The sequence below is a fragment of the Hesperophylax consimilis genome, chromosome 11 (genome assembly GCF_061612785.1).
Source record: "Hesperophylax consimilis isolate HC1 chromosome 11, BYU_Hcon_1.0, whole genome shotgun sequence".
Classification (NCBI taxonomy): domain Eukaryota; kingdom Metazoa; phylum Arthropoda; class Insecta; order Trichoptera; family Limnephilidae; genus Hesperophylax; species Hesperophylax consimilis.
The window spans coordinates 9,456,509-9,481,086 of NC_142846.1; the positions used below are offsets into that span (position 1 = coordinate 9,456,509).

The 24,578-nt window shown below is 33.8% G+C and overlaps 1 protein-coding gene across 1 annotated transcript in view; it reads right to left on the reverse strand.

Annotated features, from left to right (window-relative positions):
• LOC149419755 (glutamate receptor ionotropic, kainate 2-like) overlaps nucleotides 1-24,578 on the reverse strand; it is a 59,690-nt gene that overhangs the window by 24,343 nt on the left and 10,769 nt on the right. Inside the window, exons 3-7 of the mRNA XM_089637263.1 lie at nucleotides 23,868-24,014; nucleotides 10,976-11,233; nucleotides 7,729-7,940; nucleotides 5,083-5,271; nucleotides 4,369-4,521 (exon numbers count right to left, since the gene is read on the reverse strand). Coding sequence (XP_089493389.1) covers nucleotides 4,369-4,521; nucleotides 5,083-5,271; nucleotides 7,729-7,940; nucleotides 10,976-11,233; nucleotides 23,868-24,014 — 959 coding nt within the window. The remainder of the gene's footprint in view (nucleotides 1-4,368; nucleotides 4,522-5,082; nucleotides 5,272-7,728; nucleotides 7,941-10,975; nucleotides 11,234-23,867; nucleotides 24,015-24,578) is intronic.

The window sequence follows — 24,578 nt, forward strand, 5'->3', positions numbered from 1 at the left end:
AATATCGTTCCCTGAAAACACTGAACTGAATTTGCATCATAATGCAGCGCGATCCTCTCGTACATCCTCGCAGCGCGGAAACGTCGCGAGAGCTTTGAATAATTATCGGTCACTTCGCAATACAATAGAACTAAGAGTGCAACCTACGGGGGTTTTGAAAAAAAGACGTGCATTATTAGTTAAGAACATAATCGCCACGTAACTGGATGAATAACTGAAATGAAATCTGTTGATAATTTAAAAAAAAAATTGTTTCCCTTTTTTCAGAATCGGTTATTTTTAAATTTGGGTTTTAGTCGTTGATAATGTATAGTTCTTCCACTCGCACTTCCCCTTTCATCATTCGTTTGTAATAATTATTGATTTTATGACGTCAATAAGTATTTGTTATCTGATAAAAAACGGGATTGCAGGCCATTGACGAATGAATTGATATGTATCCAGATAAACTTTAAGAAAATACCAATGTTTTATCACGATAAATCCTTACATTTTCGCATTTCGTCATTATATATTACTTAGACAAACACAGGTGTTTGAATACGTGTTACAATATCATGAAACGGCATTTTAAACTTGATTACCAATAATTTCAAGAGATTCGTAATAAATCAACAATACTCCTTTTTAATGGAAGGACTTTTCATTCATTAGTTCGGGCCGGAAGTGACGTGACTACAAATCTGTTGGTGTTTATATCAGTTTTCCAGTTTCGTCTAAATGAGATTTTAATCGGAGCTCATCCATGAAATGACGTACTTCCGGGTTACTTCCTGCCTTTAATTAAACTCCCCCTTCAACACCCTAAACCGGGCACTTACGTACTTACTCCTGCATACCAGTTTTCCGTACGTTTTCACATCTGCAATAGGTATCAAATTATCCCCCGATAGTAAACCAAAATGTTTTTAACATGTTTTTTTATGATTAATTTGTGTTATTAATATATATGAGTAAGATTAAGAAAGGAACGTTTAGATATTTTGGACATTTCGAATTAATGAATAAAGAAAGGAGTATAAGGAAGATACATTTATTTATTTATTTTATTTATTTAAGTTTTAATCCAGCAGGACTGGGAGGATAGTTCAATCCCAGTCTGCCATATTACATGAAATGCAGTAAAACAGGGAAACAATAAAATAAATTAAAAAATTATAAAAATGAAAATAAGATAAAACAAAGAGAAAAAAATATTAGGCAGGTACCTAAAGATAAAATTAAAATATAAATCAAAAATAAAATAGTCATATAAATAGGTAATACAATTAAACAAAAAGATTAAATTAAATCAAACCGTCCATCAGGGAGGTCGCCGCATCATCTGCATCCATCGCTCATTGAGTGGGGAACTGAGCCACTATATGACAATTATAATATGACGTGAATGTGAATGTGAGTGAGAAAGAAATCGGGGACGCCCGAGGAAGACATGATGAAACAAATGAACCAAATACTTGAGTTGAGTCACTGTCAAGAGTCGCAATAACAGAAGATTATGCATGAGCAGGTGTATGAATGTCAATGAGGCGAGGAGTGTGTGCCAAGTCCGAGCTGTTGGGCGGTTAGTTATTTCAGGTTAAATAATTGAAAATTTGATATTTTTTTATCTGCAATAAAAATCGTTAAAAACTTAAGAAAATATTCCCACTGTCCTGAAGAAAGTTGATTGCAACTGAAACCGGTCAACCTATATAACTCAAATGAAGTGCTTTAAAACAAAGTTTATAGTTAATTTATTTAAAGTTTCTGTTAAAAGCGTGTTTATCTGAATTGGTCTGCCAGGTAAGCATGTTTTTAGTATCTATTTGTAAATAATAAGTGTAGATTAGCTTAGCATCTCATAATTGTACAGTGCCTTTGAAGCGACTTTTCACAAAAACTGGGTTATATGAATTATCATATTATTATTTATTGTTAAGGCTTTGCGCGTTGTGCAGGCGTCATGTGGACAGAACCAATGAATAACAAATTGCAAAAGTTTAAAGCCAAGCGCTGGCCCGCTATTTTTTTAATAGAACAAACTAGTTTTCAAATTAGGTAGGTACTATTGAAAAACGAAAAGCCCAAACCCAGCAAAACTCAATTCACCCTGGACACACATTTCTATCCGACGAATAGCGTCGGGCGCAGTTGGGAAGTGATGCACTTTGTGCGTCGAATGTCGACCAGTTAATCTGATATAGAATAATGCGCGTAGCCATGGTAGTCCATGGGGTATTATTGGTGACAGTCTATTTATTGCAGCGGAGCGGAGAGATAATTTCGGACAGCCTGTAAATTTTGTTGATAATGAAAGAGAAAATGGGTGACAGGGGTACGTACACGCATGCTTACGGAATTTAGCAGTGTCACAGTGATTTGTTCTTATATGCATAATTAACCAAAATGACGGTTCGCTTTAACTTCGTTACTGTAAAAAACAACTATTGAAACGTGCGAAATTCTAAAATAAAGAATTTTAAATTCAATTTCATTAAAAAAATTATAAAAGCGTGGGTAATTTTCCGTCTTTAGTTCACCCCATGTTACATTTATGTCGTCAGACAATTAAGCCTATTACAACATACTTATAATTTATGACATTTGAAATTTTAGTCTTCTATAATATACTAATAATTAATCACATTGGACAATTTAGTATATTATAATATACTCAAAATTGGAAAATTTAGTCTATTATAATATACTAACGATGTAGAGTATGTTAATATACTAATAATTTAATATAAACTTACTCACCAATTATAAATTTATGTAGGATTATTATGTAGGAATATTATTATCATGAGGATTACGAAAGATTTTTTAAATATTTATGTTGAGGGATCAGTAGGATTTATAGGCCCTGTTATTCTGTCAAAACAAAGCCACCCAATTTTATATATTATTAGTGACAAAATATATTGAATGTAAAATATGTGTCTCGTGGAACTCGTACACAAATTTAAGAGTAAAAGGCGAAGGTTGAATAAATACTGCTGTTCGGGTATCCGGAAGTAACATAGGGGTCTATATTGTATATATTTGTTACATTGCGACACTTTATCCTGAATTTCACGGGTAGTCTTATTCGTCATTGTCAGACTCTTATCGTTAATCTTATCGTTTTCCACATATTCTTGAAGTCTTCGACATACGTTCGCCGAGCGAATGAAATTGCTGGTTTCACTATGAATATCCACCTTATATTTATTTGAAGACCAGATAAATCTTCACAATGATAATTCATCACATCTTTAAAAGTTATATAAATTCATGGAAAGTGATGAAACTAAAAATGTATTAACTGGGTTAAGTAGGTTAGGTTAGGTAAAAAAAAAATTTCATCGTTTTTAATGACTTTATATCACTTTTTAAAAGTGTGTTGAATTGTCACTGTATTGAGTTATCATGGAACCATTTATTTATATCATTAATGCTTTTCGGCTTTAACTTATAACTCATAATATAAACTATTACACAAAATAAGAATTGCGTAAGTAGGTGATAAAGACTGCTTATAAGCACGTAAACTAGTAAAGAATAGTAAATAGAAATTAGTAACATAGTTTGTAAATAAAAAAGCAAAATTATATCGTGTTTAAGTAATACAATATCAGAATGCCAAAAAATATGTTTATTAACTTAAGATAAAGATGAGGTAAATAGTAAGTGCTTATGGGTAGGTATATAATGCGCCGTGTGACGACTAGGAATACAAGACAAAATGTAACATTCTTCTGTAAAGCATACACATCAACTATCAGACACACTCACTAACCAATAGGTTAATGCATGATCTGGGCAATGAGTTTTGAGGTACTAATATATATTTGCTGACTTCATTTATAGAATTAAGCGTAACCTGTGCCACAATCCTACAAATTATAGTAGCGTTGGTTATGTAGTTTTTGTGATTTTTCTTATATGAAGTATTTTTCTAGTTTTTATATTATTTGATGTTACTGTTACATGCTTAATGATTATTGTTTCATATTCAGTATTTCATTTTAACGTTATTTTATGCTTTAAAACATGGTTTATAATTTACAATAGCTCACTAGTTATATCCTGTTCTAAAAATCCATGTAAAAGCCCGGCGAAAAACCAATAGACGTCGAAATAAGAATTGTGTAAGTAACGAACAGCACTTATGGACGTGTAAAATAGCAAATAATAGAGATTGTTAGTTCAGAATATATTTAAATGGCAATGTAAATATTGAGATCCTGTAATGAACATTATATTGCAATGATAAAAAAATAATATTGCAATGATAAAAAAATAATATTGCAATGATAAAAAAATAATATTGCAATGATAAAAAAATAATATTGCAATGATAAAAACATATTAAAGCACAACTAAAATGTTGGTATTACTCACCACTTTCATGTACTGCACCAGCCCTAATCCGTGGGTCCAGATATTGGGCTGGTCACAAGGAACTGGCATCGTCTCTACGCCCTGAGATTCATACAAGTCCACCAACGCCTTGCTGAAGTGGGTGACTGCATCGTTCATCAAAGCTGCGCCAAGCTGGGATACAATTTTTTTTCAGTTAATTTAAAACAACATGACATTCGTGTAAACCTGAAATTACCATGTTATACAATTTGGGAGGCAGTTATGGGTAACGCTGACCGGAAACCATTTATTGGATTAATAACACCCCTGCCATAAATCACACCAAGTGGTTTGCTACATATGGTGACTTAGCAGTGATGAATGGATTAATGGGGTGAGGTTTGTCTGGGTCTTGGCGTCGGATGCGTTTTCCCACCTACAGCGACCGGATCAGGAGAGACTGGTTGAGGAGACCTTTTGACCGCTACGGCTGGACCTTCTCAACCCATCACCTTGCACCGCAGAGTCCGCCGCTCCTGAACAGATTGACCCCAGACTCATATCAACCTCTCATACCTTTTTGCTCCCCAGAACGTCCTCCCCTTCCTTTTCCTAAAAAGACCACACAGCATGCCCAAAAATGATATAGGCCCTGAGAGATGTTCTTCCTCAGGGCCTTCTGTGGAAAAGAAGGTATACTTGAAATGAAGATATTTTTTTCCGAGAACTAAATGTTAGACAAAGATTACTTACTCGGACGCTTTCTAGCTGGATATCGATTGGTCGGTTGTTCGACTTCTCCCCCATCTCCCAGTCTCTCACAGCACTTTCCAGTTCGTGACTGGTGGGATCCAACATCCTGAAGCACGTCACGTTTGACCTTCCGTACTTCATTTCAGCTAAATCAATGGTATGAGCGTCAATTGACGTCAAGATATAACTCTGAAAGAGACAAGCAAACAGTGAAGAATTTTTTATGCAAAGCAGACTTTGTGTCCATTTACAATACACATGTTACATAAACTACATACGAGTATTAATAAAAAAATATGAAACATAAAATAATATTATTATTTTATTTATTTTTTTTTTTTTTTTTTTTTTATATTTACTCCACACAGGAGGCCCAGAAGAAAATAATTTCCCTCGGGGCCTATGTCATCTTTGGGGATGCTGTGTGGAGGGTCTTTTTTTGGAGAGGAAGGAGTGAACATGGGTCTTGAAGAGTCCCATGTTGTAGGAGGGAGGAAACACAGAGGCCGGCAGTTCGTTCCACAGCCGAGCTGTTATAATGGTATATCGAACGTGGATGCCTAATATTATACACACAAATAATATGGATACATAAAATGTACAATATAAAAAGCTAGGATAGATAAAACCTTGCTGCTTACTACTGGTCGCCTGCATTAAGTAACACCTGCTAGTTCGATGACCAAGTATCATATCATAAGTTGAAAATACTGACGGTACTTATATTATTAAATGCATCAAAGCAACTGTCACTAAGCGAAACAATTCGAGATGAATTTATGTTGTTTACAACCAAAGACAGATTGTTGACCTCAATTCGACATCTGCATAAAACTTTAAAAAAAACAACACCTGCGGAGGCATTATATATTAACCGAAACCCAAAATATTTATGTTTTTCAAAATGTACAACTGATCGATACAACACTCTACAAACGCGATCAAACTAAAAAACTTAAAACTTCTAAAAGCTTGACTTGCCATCTCTGATTCTCAACTGAAAGCTGCCTTATCTTCCACAGCCACCGCTGACATCCTGGACAAATGAACCGGCTGCTAAGTGCGACGAGCTACATACTGACGGCACTCCAACAGCTGATGAAGCGAAGGCAACTCTATCAAGACATTACAGTAGTCGGGCGTCTATGATCAAATTAACATTCCGCCGCAGACGTCCTGGGACTACCGCTGCTGGTCACCAAGACTGGCCAATTACCGCTGGCTACTGACTGCTGACCACCAGTACTGACCACCTAAGGTTGGATAATTACTGCTGGCTACCGACTTCTGGCCACCGCTTCTGGCTACCTAAGGCTGGCCAATGACTGCTGGCTACCAACTGCTGATCACAGCAGCTGGTCACCTTAGGCTGACAAATTACAATTGGCTATCGACTGTTAGCCATCGCTGCTGGCCACCAACCACTGGCTATCTGCTGTATCGTATGGCACGCTGATCTAATCAACAAATGTGCTCCAATTCGCATTATCACTGAAAGCATTCTTTTTGGACATGTGTCACTACGCGTTAAACAGATACTGTCCACAAACCGATTATCTCTATTTCTGTTTGTGTATTAAAACACAGTAGTATATAAATACATACTCCATTTCTTGTGAATTGTGTTGGCTATAAAAAATAGGAAGTATCTATAAGCTATACCCCTTTGTACTTTCAGTATACTAGTACAATAAATGTAATTTAACTGTTAATTTTATTTTAAATTGTTTTTTATTTTGATAGAATACCTAAGGGTGTTTTACCTAAATCATTGCACAGGTCGAGGGCTTGTGTGTGCCAGTGCTCATTATTTACATTTTTTTCTTGTACAGGCCCACACGTCTCGTGTAATGTATAGCACACAAATGGGTAATGTATGGCATTTACAAGCCCTTTGAATTCTTCAAGACTACTTTTAAAAATGTTAACAGTCTTATAAATATTATATGATAGCGACATACCTCGTTACTATGCCGTTACGTTTTGTGGGTTACGTAGATGATCATGGTATCTTCCCTGGCTGTATTTGTATGGTACGAATATAATGTATGTATATAGATTATGAAAATAAAGGTGGAAGGAACACTCAAATCGAATAAAAAAATAAGTGAATCTGAATGTTGACGTCTTTGACGGAACTCAAAGTAATCACCAAGAATTCCTAGAAGAATTTGCAGACTATTATCCTACATTTCAACACACTACAGGAAAAATTGAAAATACGGTAATGAAACAAATACTCAACAATCGTAGAATAAAGAAAACTAACTAACTAACCATCCCGCCGTTTCCCCGTATGGTTAGGCAGAGAGACCGACAAACCGCCAAACAACTCAGACATGCCCATCCCGTGAACCATCTGAACGTTTCTTTCTTAATCTTATTCATTAGTTCCACATTACTTAAACGATCACACATGGTTTTACCACACATATGCCTCAGGGTTCTCATTTCTGCAGCATTCTGCCATACTGTCATAAATCAGTGTAGGTACCAGCACTCCATTGTAAATTGCTATCTTCGCTTTTTTGGACATTTTTTGTTAGAATAATGAAGAACACAAGAAATGCCTTCTTGTCTTTTCTTGTATTCTTCCAGTTTTGACCTTATAATATCGTAGAAATAGATTTAAAATAATCTATATACCTGATAGTCCTCCATTAGTTTGACCTCATTGGCCTGTCTGAGATAGTCGAGGATCCTCTCAGCAGCACAATCCAAGATGATGTGAACTTCACCAGCTGCCCTGACTTCCTTCAGCAGTGGTCTGTTATCCTCTCCTATAGCTAGCTGTCTCAGTGTTATTGGAGGATCAGAGGCCTTGTGCTGCTTCAATACCTCTTGCAGACGAACAAGTCCTATGAAACAATACAATACAATGCTTATTAATCGATACAGGTTTTTCGTTATCCTCTACTTTATTAATGGTTACATGATGAAATTACGTAGGCGGAAATTTTAAGTGCTAGAATTGCACTACCTTAAGTATACTAGGAAGATGTTTCACGTTGAATTAATTGCAAGTGCCAAAATAACACGTTTGAAGGATTTATTCATTTTCAGTGGTGTGTATCTTTATGTCGGCGTCTTTATTAATACTTGTACTTATACCGGGAAAAAATGAGTAATGCTGATTTATTGAAAATCTCTTTAAATTGTTAATCATCCTGTTAAAAACGGGACTGCACATGTAAATGCTCACGTGTTCATCCACCTACGTTTGTCTGAATATTGTATCATGACGAAGTGTAAAAATTTCTGAGATTTCTGAGATCCCTCTACCTGAGGAAGTATGGCTACTACCCATGGCTCTATCCTACTGACTTTCTCTTGGGCATGCTCGTTATGAACCATCTACGGGTCAGAAAAAATGTACATATTGTACCACACTTCTTCTAACTGATATGGTTTGAAAATTAGTCTCTATGTTCCTGATGGTTATCTCCGTCACCTACAGCAGAGACTGTTTTATCTCTAGGCCTGCAAGACTAACTTGCCTGCAGGTCATGCCGGTGGGGAGAGCAGTCTTGCTGTTGAACAGAATCAATTCGGATATCGACATATTTAGCATCGGTGAAACTGCCTTTAAATGGCAAGCTCTATTGATGCTAGTATAGTTGATACACCGCCTAATTATTATGTAATACCATTTTACAAATTAGAATTCAAATATAATTTTGTATTGTTTTTAAAGGAATAAAAAAAAGAAATGAATTGAATTGAAAAATGTTAGGACTATTATGAACACTTGTTCGGACATCGTTCCAAAACATTGATAGGTAAGATACCTATCAATTCATTCGTTAATGCCCCACATTCCCGCTTTTTACAAGAATACGAATAATTTGAAGAGATTTTTAATAAAATACCATAATTTTTTAGCAGGAAGATTTCTCCATGTATTGTAGAATCAAATCACCTGAAAAGAAAATCATCCTAATCAATCAAAATGAATACAAAATATTAACTTGCATTCTGGATTTCTGTCGGAAATACAAAAAACAATATTTCACGGCATTATTTACTTATAAGTAGAACGATTTTAAACATCGACGATTTTCAATCGTTAATTATCTGATCCGACAGCTAATCCGCCATATTTTCCCCTTCAATATTTCAAAACTTCATTAAAGATGTTTGCATAGTATGGGTTCACAGAGTTATAGCGAAAACGTTACCCTCGTAAAAAATATCGAGTGACTAATAAAATTTTCCGGTCAGTGGCTTTCTGATGGGATATGGCGCTAACGAACTAAATCAGCAAATTATGTATTTATAGCAATGGCTTTTATTAAGCTTTTATATTCAGACGTTGATTTATGGACCCGAGAGAATACTTTCATTATTTATGGCAGAGTTTCACAATTAAAATGCACCGCTGATTTTGAAGTTTATTAAAACAACTCCTCGATTACTAGAGTTAAACTTATTGTTTAAATTTGGCAGGCAATTAAGAGAAGTCGGTTTTTTTGTTGTAATTTGTATCACAAATGCATTCATCACAATCATCACAAAATTCATAAAAATTCATTCATCACAAAAGTTAATAGTTTGAATGTATTATTAAGAGCATTTCATTTTGAAAATCAAAAGTTCAATCAATGGATATATACTACTGTATGCATCCATTGGTTATTACTACTGTATGCAAACATTGGTTATTACTACTGTATGCACACATTGGTTATTTCTACTGTATGCATCCATTAGTTATTACTACTGTATGCACACATTGGTTATTTCTACTGTATGCATCCATTGTATTGGAATAGTACCTGATGCGTGTTTTTGGATATTAATTTATAAAAAAAAATCAACCCGCAAAATTTAATTAAATTTTTACAAAAATACATCTATTTTTCGTAATAAACTAGCTGTACCCCGCCACGCGTTGCGATGGCTCAGTCTGTCTGTGTAAACAGAGAAACAATGGCGCGTGTTGCGTTTACGTTCAACAGATGGCGCTTTTTTTATATGTCACAGGTGACATCTGTGTAAAATAGGTATATAAAAACACATATTCGTATGCAACAAGGGGTTAAAATTTCAAAGCAATCTGTGAAGAACTTTCGGATATTTAAGAATTTGAACAAACGAACATTTTTATGTATATGAATTGAAGATTTATTTAGATTGAATTGATAAATAAAAGTTGAACATTGTTTCCCAGTGCTGACAACTGAGCCAAATCCCGATCGGGTATGACCGACATATATTTCGTGTGTTTGCTGTGATGCCATCTTTACACACGTGTGTGTACGTGATTTTCACCAAAAGTTGATGCATTATCATTGACAACGAGTCTGTCGAGTTTCAGCAGGATCGAGTGATTTAATTTCCGCTTTTAAGATTCATACATTTATTCAAGAAAACAAAAGTGATATTCCCTTCAGGTTCAATCCTTAGTCAAACTCAATACATCTATTTTTAGACTTCTTGTGAAAACCTATTGAAAAAGTCAATTGGTATTCCCAAAAAATTAATATCGGATATGTTTATCCGAGAGTTTGTTTATCTAGGTTACAAACCGATTCTCCAGAACTTTCAAGAAGATAGCTGCCAAAAATATGGCCCCAAATTAGTTGTAAGACAATATTCTCAATTCTGAATTTATGGCGAATTTTATTCAATTTAATAATAGTTAAATTCAGAATAAAAGTAAAGGTACTAATGGATGTGTGGATTAAGACGTTATCTCATTTAAAAGAGAGATCCTGAGTTCGACTCCCAGTTGAGACCGTTAACTTTTTTTATTTGCTGCGTCTCTTTCTGTTTGATGTTTTGTTTAGATTTGTTAGTATTATCTTCTTCTTCAATGATATTTTATAATTACTTACAACTTCACTAATTTAAAATATCCCGTGATTTTGAGTTACTTCGGTTATTTCTTTACCATCATTATCTTCATACAGTATCGTGAAGCTGTTCCAATCGTAGTCCGCCACCAGGGCTGCCATCGCGACAGCCAGTTGGTTCTGATCCGGGTAGAAGTTAATGGACATCTTGGTGATCCTGCCCGCGGGTTCCGGGTCCCAGTTGAACTGAATGTTGGGAACTTCCAGGTTTTCACAGATCGATTCGACAATCCCCAGAGATTCTATGGACTCCGGACCAAATATGGCTGCCACACCTTCGGCAGTCAACTCACAAGCTAGAAACAAAAAAATATTTTATTTTATTAATATAAACAACAGAGTAGATGGTTAACAAAAGAAATTACGAAGAATGAATGCCAATCATCCAATAACGGCGTACAACGGTATGTTAACAGAAAAACGATAAGTGTGTAAAACAGTAACAATAGAAAAACAAGCGACAATAAATTGAAGTCATGTTAAAACAAGAGATTTGTAGTGGTATGTCACTACCCGAGTCGGATGGTGTCAAATACTACTTAATACACAGTGCCAAGAGCTAAGGTACCTAGGCCATCATAGAACGTGCTGGAAATTTCGGCCGTTGCTCAGCGTTACGGGTGACAATATTTGTAGCCATAGCAACTAGAAAGTTCAGGAACGTTTTTAGGTGCAACTTGAATCATACAGGCACCTTATATAAGCGACAGCGGGAAGGAACTCAGTCAGTCTAATTATATTAATTAATTATTATAATTACTAATTAATTATTATAATTACTAACTACGCGCTATGTTTTAACACCCTAATCAAAATAACTTACTCCTTTCGCGCTGCGATGACTTAAATAATACTTGCTGTAATAAATCTATTATAAAATATTACATGGTTTACTTTCAACACCGAGCACGTATTCAACCATCGCAACAGATTCCAAAAAAATTGTTCTAAGGGCTAACGCTAAATATGTCCAGAATCTTGCCACTACGGTGAATTTTATACAGACGACATTTTCGTACAAGAGGTTGGAAGATGTTTAAGTTGGTTCGTTGGAAAAGAATAAGAAATGTTTCAGGGATTTTTAATAAACTGTGACTTGTATTGATTTGTACTGTGGCCAAAGGCGAAGATTCTAAACACAGGTTCTGTTAGTTCTTGTATTTTATAAAACAATGAGCTCCCTTAAATTCCCTTCTTCTATTTCGTACGCAGGGCAAAGCAGTTCTTTCAGAACTATCAGGGAAGGCAAGCCGTCCTTTATCTGGGCATAGATTAAAAGGTACTAGTCATCATGTAAGTTGTTTGCATTGTAAATACACGCAGATGAATATTTTTAAACCGGAATGTCTTTTTCTTTACTGAAAACTTAACAATAGGCATTTTTCTAGTCGGTAAGTAGTGTGAACAATACCCTTCTGTGGGATAATGACCGAGTTTATCTCTTTTGAACTAATTCGATACTTATTTTGGATATTATATAATAATAATGAATAGATAATGTGTAATATTATAGAAAAGCTTTTGTCAGTATGTTGGAAGGTTAGTTCAATTCCACGAAAAGCTCATACATACAAATCAGTGTAAAAACTATACAAAAATTCGTCAAAATTGAGTAGAGTTCATATATTAAGCCACCTCAACAAAATATAGCTGTCTGTCTTTCTAACAACCATCGCATTTGATTGATCGGTTAGATTCCTGGCCACCGATCATTGTTTTCTCCGTATGAAAATTATATGGAAAAAAACCTTTTCAAAAATGGCAACAGGTGAATCGTCAAGAGGAAGCTGCAAGAAGGTAATACCTACAATATAAGGTATACCAAGAATATATAAATTTTTGGCTTGTAGCTTCCTCTTAACTACTCACCTGTTAATGCCTATTAGGCATTGTAATCGCTTGACAAACGGAGTCTAGAAACGTTTGATTTCAAGCACGAAACTGGTTTTTATTTATTTTGTTAACAATTTTATAAGAAAACAAAAAAAAATATCAAGTGAAACTGTCACAAATAATTTTAGCTATTATACTGTATTTTTTGAAGTTGTTTCCTTTACGCATTCATACAATAATATTTTTTTTAGTAGTTTACATTTATATTTTTTACTGAATAATTTATTTTTTAATTTGTATTCTACTCATGCGAAACGATAGGAAAACCTTCAATTTATCTAAAGCATATTTTTTGATATTCAAAATATACACCAATTCTTGATAAAGATTAATCAAGATTGTGATTTAGCATTAAGCTTCGCCTTCGCTTTCAGATACAAACAACAACACGTATATGTACGTCGTTGTGCGCACAAACTACGCACCGAACGCGCATTAACACTGTGGTGATTTGTTGCAACTTTGTTGTAATGCGTATTGTGTTGCTATAGGATACTCAATTTTAACAATAATCACAGTTTTTTTTCTTAATATCTTACGATTCTATCAAAGATCCAGACTTTAATGTAAGTATGAGCTATTCGATAGTTAGAATATTAAAATCAAAGTTAGTGACATGACACTATAATATTATCCTGGAGTTTTGTTGGAATTAGCTATTTCTTTTATATAAATACAATTACGATTTTGGAGGCGGGCACGGGTACCGCCTCCGGGGAACCCGTGAGTATTCCCTTCAGACCAGCGGCCCGGTGCCTCATGAGGGAGGCAGAGCTGTGGACGCGGCCTTTCGCATACATCGTTGAAGCGCTGCAGTAACGCTGTAGGCCAAACAGCATTATGTGTACATTATTGTAGTGCACTCGCAATTGATTGTATGAAAATTGCTTGTATTTTGAACATAGTTCTGAGTATCATATAAATGAATATCAGTACAGTCTGCAACCTGGCAGGCAACGGACGCGTGTAACTGTACGTTAGTCGCACTAACACGTTGAGACCCGAATACAAAACAGGATAAATAAAACGTTGCGATGGAGGAAGAAGTTGATCCGCATGACTACATATCCAAAGCTAAGAAAGAAATTGCTGAAATGACCGCATTATTCGATGAATCAAGAATCACAAAAGAAACAAAAATAGAAATCTCGAAAAAAATGAGCTCTATTATGGAAAATATTTCGCATATGGCGATAGACCTAGCAAAACTGAAAGAAAAAAATACAATGCTGAAGGAAATGCTAAAAACTAAAAATGAAAGAGTAACGTACGCGTCAGCAGTAAAAACCAACTATCACCAAGAAGAGATTGAAGAAAAAAACTTTCCAATTATAATAACTTCATTAAATACGAACCAAAATCAAGACCAACTTAAGGAAACAATACAAAATAAAATTAAAATATCTGCTCTGGGCATCGGAGTAAACAGCATGAAAAAAATAACTAACAACAGATTAATTATAACTTGCCCTAAAAAAGAAGATGCAACCAAACTGAAAAATGAAATAAACAAAATATCAAAAAAAGACATTACGGCAGAAGAAATACAAAGAAAAAAACCGTGTGTAATATTCAAAGGAATACAAACAAATTACACAAAAGAAGAATTTTTAACAGACTTAAGACTCCAAAATGATGACATTAAAATAATGACAGATCAAAATCCTGATATATTTCAGGTGAAAGCTATCACCGACAACAAAAGAAATAAGTCCCACAATATAATTGTCGAAACAAATGGAAACATGAGAGATTACCTTATAAGAAAAAAACGTGTCAACTTAGGATTCTTGAGGATATATGTTGAAGACTGCTACCCTTTAACGCAATGCTACCATTGTCTAAGATTTGGCCATACTGCACATAAATGCCTAGATAAAATAAAGGATCCAAGATGTATGCACTGCGCCGGGGACCACCAATACCGGGAATGCAAATCTCTGGACTGCCCCCCCAAATGTGCCAACTGCTGGGATTCTAATCAAAAGAAACAAAAAAATTTCCCTACGGATCACCTACCAAATAGTATAGCATGTAAGTTTAGAAATTATATGTTAAAAGTTGCCAAACAAAAAATTGATTACAATGCAGAATAAATTAACTATTTTAATTAAAATCAATAATTTAAATATTCAGCCTGACGGCATAGTGTTAAACAAGCCATTTACAAATCATGAGTCACTGCCGATTGCTTATCAACGGCGGCACTCTTATTTTAAATATATTCAGACGACAATAAACAAAAATAATAATAAAGGTGTTGCAGTACTCATTCTGACGAAATTCATTATTGTTAATATTTTAGATTACCCAATAATTCTTACAAACTGCATTAAAATTGAAATAAATATAAAAATGACATATGTAAACCTACCTTTCAATCATTACTCAAATAAATACTTAGGTATAGTAACCAGAGAGGTTGTAATAAATTATCATATTAATAGCACATAATTTGAACTAATTATTTTATAAAACATTGCTTTAAGTAATTATCTAGAAGAAGATAATGAAGTAGATTTTTTAAGAACTAACGATCTACAACAGTGGATAAATATTAAAAAAAGTGATGTAGGGGAATTAATTTGTATTCATGTAAATATCAGATCATTATGTAAGAATTGGGATGTTTTGCATGTCTATTTAAGAAATTGTTGGGAGCGTATAGATATTTTAATGATTAGCGAAACAAATATACAAGCTGACCAAATTAATATGTATGAGATTCCGGGCTATTCAAATTACAACTATTGTCGTAATAATAAATCAGGTGGGGGCATATCGCTATATATAAGAAACAGTATGGTATTTAAACAATCACCACTAGAATCAAATTATTTTGAAAATGTTTTTGGTATAATTACTCTTCCAAATAAACAAAGTTTGAGTATATTAGCGATATATCGACCACCGAATCTTAACAAACTATCTTTTATCAGGGAAATTGAATCTATTCTGACGGATTTCATAGGCCTTCGAGACAATGTTTTGTTCTTTGGGGACACTAATATAAACTTGATGAATTTTAATGATCCTGTAGTAAACTCATATGAAAATATTCTTGCAAGCAATTATTTGATCAAATGCATAGACGGTGTGACGCGTGAAGCAATTGTTAGCGGGCGCATAACACAATCATGCATAGATCATATATACGTTAGGTACAGTAACGGGCTTAAAAAAGTGGACTCGCTATCAGCGTGTGTATGCGAGATTTCCATAGCAGATCACTATATGACAGCCGTTAATATTAAATATGATGTGCAAAAAGAACCATTAAAAAACATGAAAAAGATAACAATTTTGTCCCAAAAACATATTGATAATCACATCCGAGAAATACATTGGAATTCTTTACTTAATGAACAAGAAAGTACCTTTTTGTATCATCAAATTAAAAATAATTTCATTAATTTATATGAAAAAAGCACTGTGTCATTTTTTGAAAAACCAACCAAAAGACCACATGCGATCAAAAAATGGATAACTACAGATATTTTAGAGTTAATAAAAAAAAGGGATTTATTGTTTCGAAGATGGAAAAATTCTCCTTGTAATAAAACTTATGAAAATGAATACAGGTACATGCGAAATAATGTCAACAAATTAATTACTAAAAGAAAAAATTGTTATTTTAAAGATAAATTCAAACGTAGTTTCAATAATACTAAGCAAACATGGGATGAAATAAATAAATTGTTGGGAAGAAAAACTAAAAGTAATTGTGATGAAGTCATCTCACGATATGTGTTAAAGGAACAAACGGTGGAAAGTGTAACAAACCAATATGTAAATTATTTCTCAGATAGTATAAGCCAAATGTTGCACAGATGTGATTTTAAGGCATCCAATGTTAATCAAATAGAATTACCTCACAGTATGTATTTACCAAAGGCAACTCTCACTGAGATAAAAAATATTGTTAAGAAAATGAAAAATTCAAAATCCTTGGGAATGGACAACATAAGAATGTACGACATAAAAAGACATATAGATATTTTAGGACCTATTATAACGCACTTAGTTAATAGACTTATTATAGAAGCTGAATTGCCAAATGATCTTAAATGTGCTATTATTAGACCTATATACAAAGGAGGAAAGCACTCAGAAATAGGAAACTATCGACCTATCAGTATAATGCCTGCACTTGAAAAAATTTTTGAAAAATATATTTCCTTAAAATTAAATAAATACTTAGAAAAATTTGACATTATAGACCAAAAACAATATGGCTTTCAAAAGAAAAAAAGCACAGAGCATTTATTACAGGATTTTTCAAATTATATTAATAATGAATTAAACCATAAAAGACATGTTTTAGTACTATTTATAGATAACTCCAAAGCGTTTGATACAATTGACCCACAAAAATTATTAAAAATCTTAGAAGCAATTGGAATTAGAGGTAACCTACTTAATTTGTTTAAAAATTATTTATCTAATAGACATATATGTGTAAAAATATTAGAAAAAATGAGTGGGAGGAAAAAAATCTGTGCTGGAGTCCCGCAGGGGTCGATTTTGGGTCCAACCCTTTATATTATATTTGTATCAATAATGAAAAAAATATTTAAATATGTAAGACACTTTGTATATGCTGACGACACTGCTCTTGTCATATCTGATGAACAATTATCCATTGCGATTAAATATATGCAACATGACTTTACGTCCCTGATAAAATGGTCACATGACGCAGGTCTAATCATTAATACCAAGAAAACTAAATTGATGCACATACGGTCTCCACATGCTTCATTTCAGATCATGCCTAAAATAATTTCACATAACTTTATATGTATTCATCAAAACATTTTACAGCCATGTATGTGTGAAAGTATTGAACTGGTAAATGAATACGTTTATTTGGGGGTTACTGTTGATTGTCATTTCAAATGGGATTCACAAATAAACAAAACTTGCAAGCGGCTGAGAGCGATAGTGGGTAGGATATACAAACTGAAATGTTTCGTTCCGGTGAATATTTTAAAAATTATTTACCTATCACTCGCAGAATCAACTTTACGGTATGGTTTAACTACTTGGGGTCACTCTTGTAAAACTAATTTAAACCACCTGCAATCAGTACAAAATTCTATGGTGAAGTTATTAGCCCAAAAACATATTTTTTCACAGAGACGAAACATATCATTGTTGTATCGGAATTTAACAATATTACCGGTGCAGGCCTTATTATGGTACAAAATATTGATTCAACATATATCTGAGTCTGATTATAAAAGAAAAGTGGAACATGAATATAATACAAGGTTTACGAAGAATGAAGGAATGCTTGTTCCAAAATATAATAATAAATACGGACGACGAACCCTAGAATTTAACGTGCCAAAAATGCTTAACATGTTACCCATTAATATAAAAAATTGCGATTCCACAAATAGATTAAGATATATACTGAAACAATGGTTACTAAATAGAGATAGTTTATATTAATTTATGTGTGTTAATTGTATAGTTATAGTAATAATATTATGTGTGTATGTATGTAATTGATCATTAACATCCTGTTGACAAACTGCTTTATTGAAGTTTAACGGGATTGTAACTTGAAAACCAATAAAAAAAAAAAAAAAAAAAAAAAAAAATATTTAAAATGACGACAATGTTTGATGACCTTCGTGGTAAGCGGAAAAATTAGAACGCTTAAATTAATTAAGTGGTTATTAATAATTTCAAGTGTTAATAGTCCACTTTATGTGTCACTCGACTAGCGTAAACACTGATTGATTTTGATGCACACTGACAAAATATAAGACTATTTTTTAAAAACGTATTTGTGTATAATTTTCTTACAAGTTTGCTAATAAACGTTGTGATTTTTGATGAAGGAGTGTTTCATATATCATACCTAAAAAATTCTGAAAACAGCCATTGTAATATGGTTATGTGCAATCAAATTAGCATAAGGGAAAAATTATTTGTGCCTCCATAGGTTATCGAGGTGCCAAGTCATCCGGGTTACATATAAATCTATTTAAATTCTTCTAGGACGTTACGATTTCAACGCTAATGCGTAATCAGCTACGGTGTTTTCCAATAAGAGGTGTTATTTTGATATTCAATCGTAAAAGATCAATGGTCTCGTTGCTTGTATGGCACGTAGCGCGGTCTTGTTTAAATTAAAGGTTGTTTAAATCAATACCATCCAATTTTGGCCATAAAAAAACATTAATCATCTCTCGATAGCGCAATCCATTCACCGTAACTGTTGCTCCAGCCTCATTTTTGAAAAAGTAAGGTCTAATGACTCCGCCGGACCATAAACCGCCCAAAACAGTCACACGTTGAGAATAAAAAGGCTTTTTAACATTAATTCTTGGGTTTTCTAAGCCCCAGATGCGACAATTTTGCTTGTTGACGAAGCCACCGAGGTGGAAATGGGCCTCATCACTCAAGGTGATTTGCATTTGATTCACTCAAGTGAATTTTAATGATTTCAATGCATTGTTGAAGCGTGTATCGTTTCATTTTTATCAATGGCGTAGTTTCTACTTGTCAAATATTAAAAAATGACAGCTTCGAAAGTAACATCTACTGAAATAGCGGGCTATTCAAAATAACACCTCTTATTGGAAAACCCTGTATTTCATTTATGAAGGCAGGTCATTCTATGTGAAGACACCGACAAACATTCCAGGCATACAAATTCAATGGATTAACTTAAAAATACCTACGTATTAAAAAGTATTTTTCTTTGATTTTGGGTTGATACCTTTCGAAAAGAGAACCAGAAGATAAACATAATCAGGTATCTTATTTGTGTTCAATAATAATAAAATATTGCATATTTTTAAATATTATTTATGTATTAAACTGAGCGTATAATAAGCACCATTCCATAGAACAAGTAATAACACAGTGATATGGCTTCGTCCTTTGAATATAAATGTATGATTAGGCCTCATCATGTGGCAGGACTTAAGTATCCAAACAGACCATTTCCTCCTCCGACGCTTGCGGGGAACCTTTTTATATTTGGGGTTGTTTTATAAAAAAGCCGCAAATGGGATGGCTGGAGGCTCGTTGTGGTTTTTTTCATTTCGTGAAAGCCTTCGCGCAGGTTGTGAAATATTCAGGTGTATTGTGTGCGCTACATGTCAGAATAAATTTACAGGGTAAATACCCTCTGGAACTTTGCGGGGCAGAACAAACATCCCGCATTTGTCATATGCCCTTCTACACCGTATAGGAGAATAGAGGGCAAGTAGTGAGGGGAATCAAAAAACTGTCTGGTAGACTTGTAACTTCTAAATATTAAACGACCCAACGACTACAATTAACTTAACAATCATTATTTACCTTCAATGTAAAACTGTGCCTCCCTGTTAGAGTTTTATCATTGTTAGAAATCTCAAAGCTAAGAAATAATGATATTTACGCATTGAAAGGTGTAACGATTTGTTTAATGTGGAATTTGAATTGAGAAAATTCTGATAAATCTTGTTACAGAAAACGAAGATTTTTTTCCATATCCATACACCATGCAGATTATTTTTAATCACGCATTTGATTTAAACAGTCTTGGAAAAACTTTTCATTTATCTGAATACGTATGTTAATTTGACAGTTTTAAACGTTTGTCCTGACGAAGAAAGAGTTTTGAGTCTGGATGAAGAGATGCTTTTAAAAAATTGAACGGTTCAAAGTGTTTGTTTATATCAGTCATTCCTTAATTGGTGTATTTGGACCCTCAGGGGTCGAATTGAACTGGGCGATGTCAATGAAAAGAAAATTGGGGGTGTATGGGATGTTAATGGAGGTAAGAGTGGATCCCATTTAGGCAGGTCGTCACAAAAATGTTGGCTTTCCGTAAATGTATTAACCAAAGTATCTTTAATAATAATAACATGGAATTTATATAGCGCAGTTTAGTGTCATGTCACTTCATGTGCGCTTAATTATAACTTAAAAACGGTAATTTAGTATTAGTGGTTATGATCTTAAAATTATTCCTACAGTGTGCCTTACCCAATACAGATCTAATATAATAACACTACATACACCGTTTATACAAAGTGATGAAAAAACTTAGAATAACAATGACAGCAGGAATATTAAAACTAAAGACATAATACAAAAGAGGAGGTACTTTGCGCTCAGAAATGTGAATCTTCTGAGCAGACATTTTAAAAGGTACAAGGGGGCAACCGAAACCAAACAATTATAAAATATCGAAAAGAATTTAAGATTTATGAATGGTAAGAATTTTTAAATAATTTTGTTTTTAATTTCTCGACTCGACTCTAAATATGAATATTAAGTTATTTACAAAATAATTTATTCCACGGTTGTGGCTCTCAAGGTGAATCCTCCCTGTCCCTGATACTATTTTACACTGAGCCCCATAAATAAAAAAAACTCACTAGATCGATAACTTCGGACTTTTTGTATGAAACAAATTGAACCTAAAAAAACAAATATATGCCAATATATAGACCATAAAATTCTCATTGGGAGCCAACTTCTATACTATACACCAGGGGTTCCCAACCTTTTTGTACTCTAGCCTCTAGAGTACTCTAGAGCACATTCTAAAATATCGATATGGTGGCGGGCACCACCTATTTTTAATCGACAAACTCGGGACAGCAATCGCAATAAAAATGACAACAACGCAGTTCCAGGCGGGGAATGCTATTTGCACATCACTCCTTGTACACGCCGAAAACACGAAGTGAGCCGATGATCGGCGAACCGATCGGGACGATACGAGCACTACTGTCAGTTTGGCTGTCGGGGCCATGCTTATTGCTTTCACTGACAGACAGAGCTGGCAGAGTCATGTGCCATATGTTTTGGCAAATTCAGCGTTCATCGGCTCAGTTCGTGGCGTTCTTTCAATTCGGGTTTTCTGCGTGTACAAGAAGTGATGTGCAAATAGAACTCTCCGTTCCAGGCTAGCGTGAAGAGTGCAGTCTGGCTCGCCGGTAGACAGGTTGCGACAAGTACTGTCAGCAAAGGAACCACTCACACATACAATAACGCAAACATAGAAAAGGTATTTAATAAACCAAGGCACTCAAAAAAATTACAACTAACAAATAAATAAAAATAATTCACATTTTTAATAATGTTTATGAAAAAATTATATCACCGTCGAATAGTGGCGGGCACATACGAATCGTTCCGCGGGCGCCATGGTTGGGAACCCCTGCTACCAATGAAAAAATTTGAAAGTGTATTCCATAGATTTTCAGAGTTTTTTATTGGTGGATATAGTTAGCCAAACATATGACGTCACAATATTTCGGTTCCAATTTGCGATCGGAGTTATTGCCCTGCAGAGCTCCAAATGAGCATTGACATTTTGCAACAACAACGGGCCATTGTGACATTTTTTTGAGATGGGTACATTGGGTAAGTAGGACAATTGCAGAATTTAAGATTTCCTATCCACCAAGTCTTTGCGAATGCGTGAACAACTTTCGTTCTACTAGATCGTTATTCTATTCGGGCATTCTTTACGTAAATGATTGAGTGGGTTGTGTAGGTATTCACTTTTATATCTAAATACTAAAAATGAATGGATTATCCTTGGGATTATCGCTCCAATAAACAGGATTTAAAAAATTGTTAAATCCATTGTAACTTTTCAACGCAATAGATTACATTCAAAAAGCAAATCATCAATCAAGAAATCCTTTAGTTAATTTGATGGAGCCAATGTCAGTCCTGTTAAAAATGAAAAAGAAAATTATACACATTCATTGTCCAAAAAAATTCGTACTTTAGAAATGAGCAAGAAGGGTAGAATGAATAGCTTGTGAAAGGTCTATTCAAATATATCCCCACGCGATGGCTTTCAGGTGAAATTTTCCCTTTCTATACTTAGTTATAAGAGTGTACGAAATAGGAATGAATATAAACCGCATTTAAATTCTAAGCTCATATGGTTACTGTCCTCAACTGGCTCGTTTAAATTATCACATTAATGATGAATGCTGAATTCCCAACACTATTAAAAGTTCCGTATTAACTTATTTGTAGAGCGTAGTGCAAGCAGGCCCGGACTTAGAGGCCCAGGGGTCCTAGGCACTCACACATGGAGAAAACTTACTGATGTTTTCCTAAATTATTCAAAATCTGGTCAAATTATTCGTATTCCTGGTAAAAACGGGACTGCAAGCCTTTGACAAAAACTAACAAAGGATTTGTAAAACGCGAATGTGTTATAGGGACGGCAGAACATGTGTTCATAAAAATACTAATATAGTCGCATTTCGTCGTGATATTTATCAGCAAAAGAACACTAGCCTAAATACGCGTTCTGATATATTCTGTATGGACCAATATTTTTTCAGGAAATGGATTGCCATCACAATTTTGACAAGATTTTAATAAATCAACCACCCTCATTTTTCTCCACGCAGTGTCAGGGAAAAATTGTAAGGGTAATAATATTTATATTCACGTTCAAATATAGGTACCTACCTACATATTTATCATGTCTTTAAGAGGAAGCTATAAGCCAAAAATGTGTATATTCTTTGTATACCTTATATTGTAGGTAACAGGCATTAAAATCTTTTGACAAACGGAGTCTAGAAACGTTTGATTTTTGTGAAACTGACGCAGATAATCTTAGTTATAATACTGTAATTTTTAAAGTTGTCTTCCTTTATGCGTTCATAAATTTCTATTGAAAATATATTTTTTTAGTACTTTACATTTATATTTTTTGATGATTAATTTATTTTTATATTTGTACTCTACTCAAGCAAAACGATAGGAAAACCTTTAATTTATCTAAAACATAATTTTGGTATTTATAATGTACACCAATTTGTTATAAAGATTAATCAAAATAGTGATTTGGCATTAAGCTTTGCCTTAACTAGTAAAAAATGTTTTTGAGAAATAATCTAACTTCTTTCATTTCATCCGAAGTGGGCCCTATGTCTACCATAAACTGGTGATAAAAACTAAGTTATTTTATTGTAATTATTATAATTATGTATATCCACAAAGTATTTGATACACGCGAAAACATAATAAATCTATCTGATTACTTACAAATTTTCCCCGCTTTGAAGCTATCAAATGTGGTAATTGTTTTGATGATTGGGCTGATCTGAAAGTTCTTATTGTACATGTTGACCCTGTCGATGGCATACTTGAAGGCCACCTCAGCGTCATAATTGTTTTCGTGGAAGATGCCACCTGGAAATAAAATAAACAGAACGGATTAGAATAATATAAGAACTGGATAAACATGATAACTAATAGAACAATATAAGAACTGGATAAACATGATAACTAATAGAACAATATAAGAACTGGATAAACATGATTACTGATAACATGATAACTAATAGAATAATTAAGAACAATATAAGAACTGGTTAAACATGATAACTGATAACATGATAATTAAAAGAATAATATAAAATTGGATAGACATGATAACTGAAAACATGATAACTAATAGAATAATATAAGAATTGTATAAACATTATAACTGAATTGTAGTTGTTTTGTTGAAGATAGCGCCTAGGATAAAGAGAAAGAAATAAGAAAAAGATTCAAAGTGGATGAAAACGAAATAATAGTAAACAGGAAATTTGAATGAAATTTCAGCGGCATGTTTTCATGTGAGATGTCACCTATAAATAAGATGAATGGAAGATGTCTGGCATTTGCTGAGCGAAGGGTGGTATTTATATGGATGTGGTTATATGAATTATTTAGAATATATGGTAGAGGCTTTTTCACGCATCGAAAAGA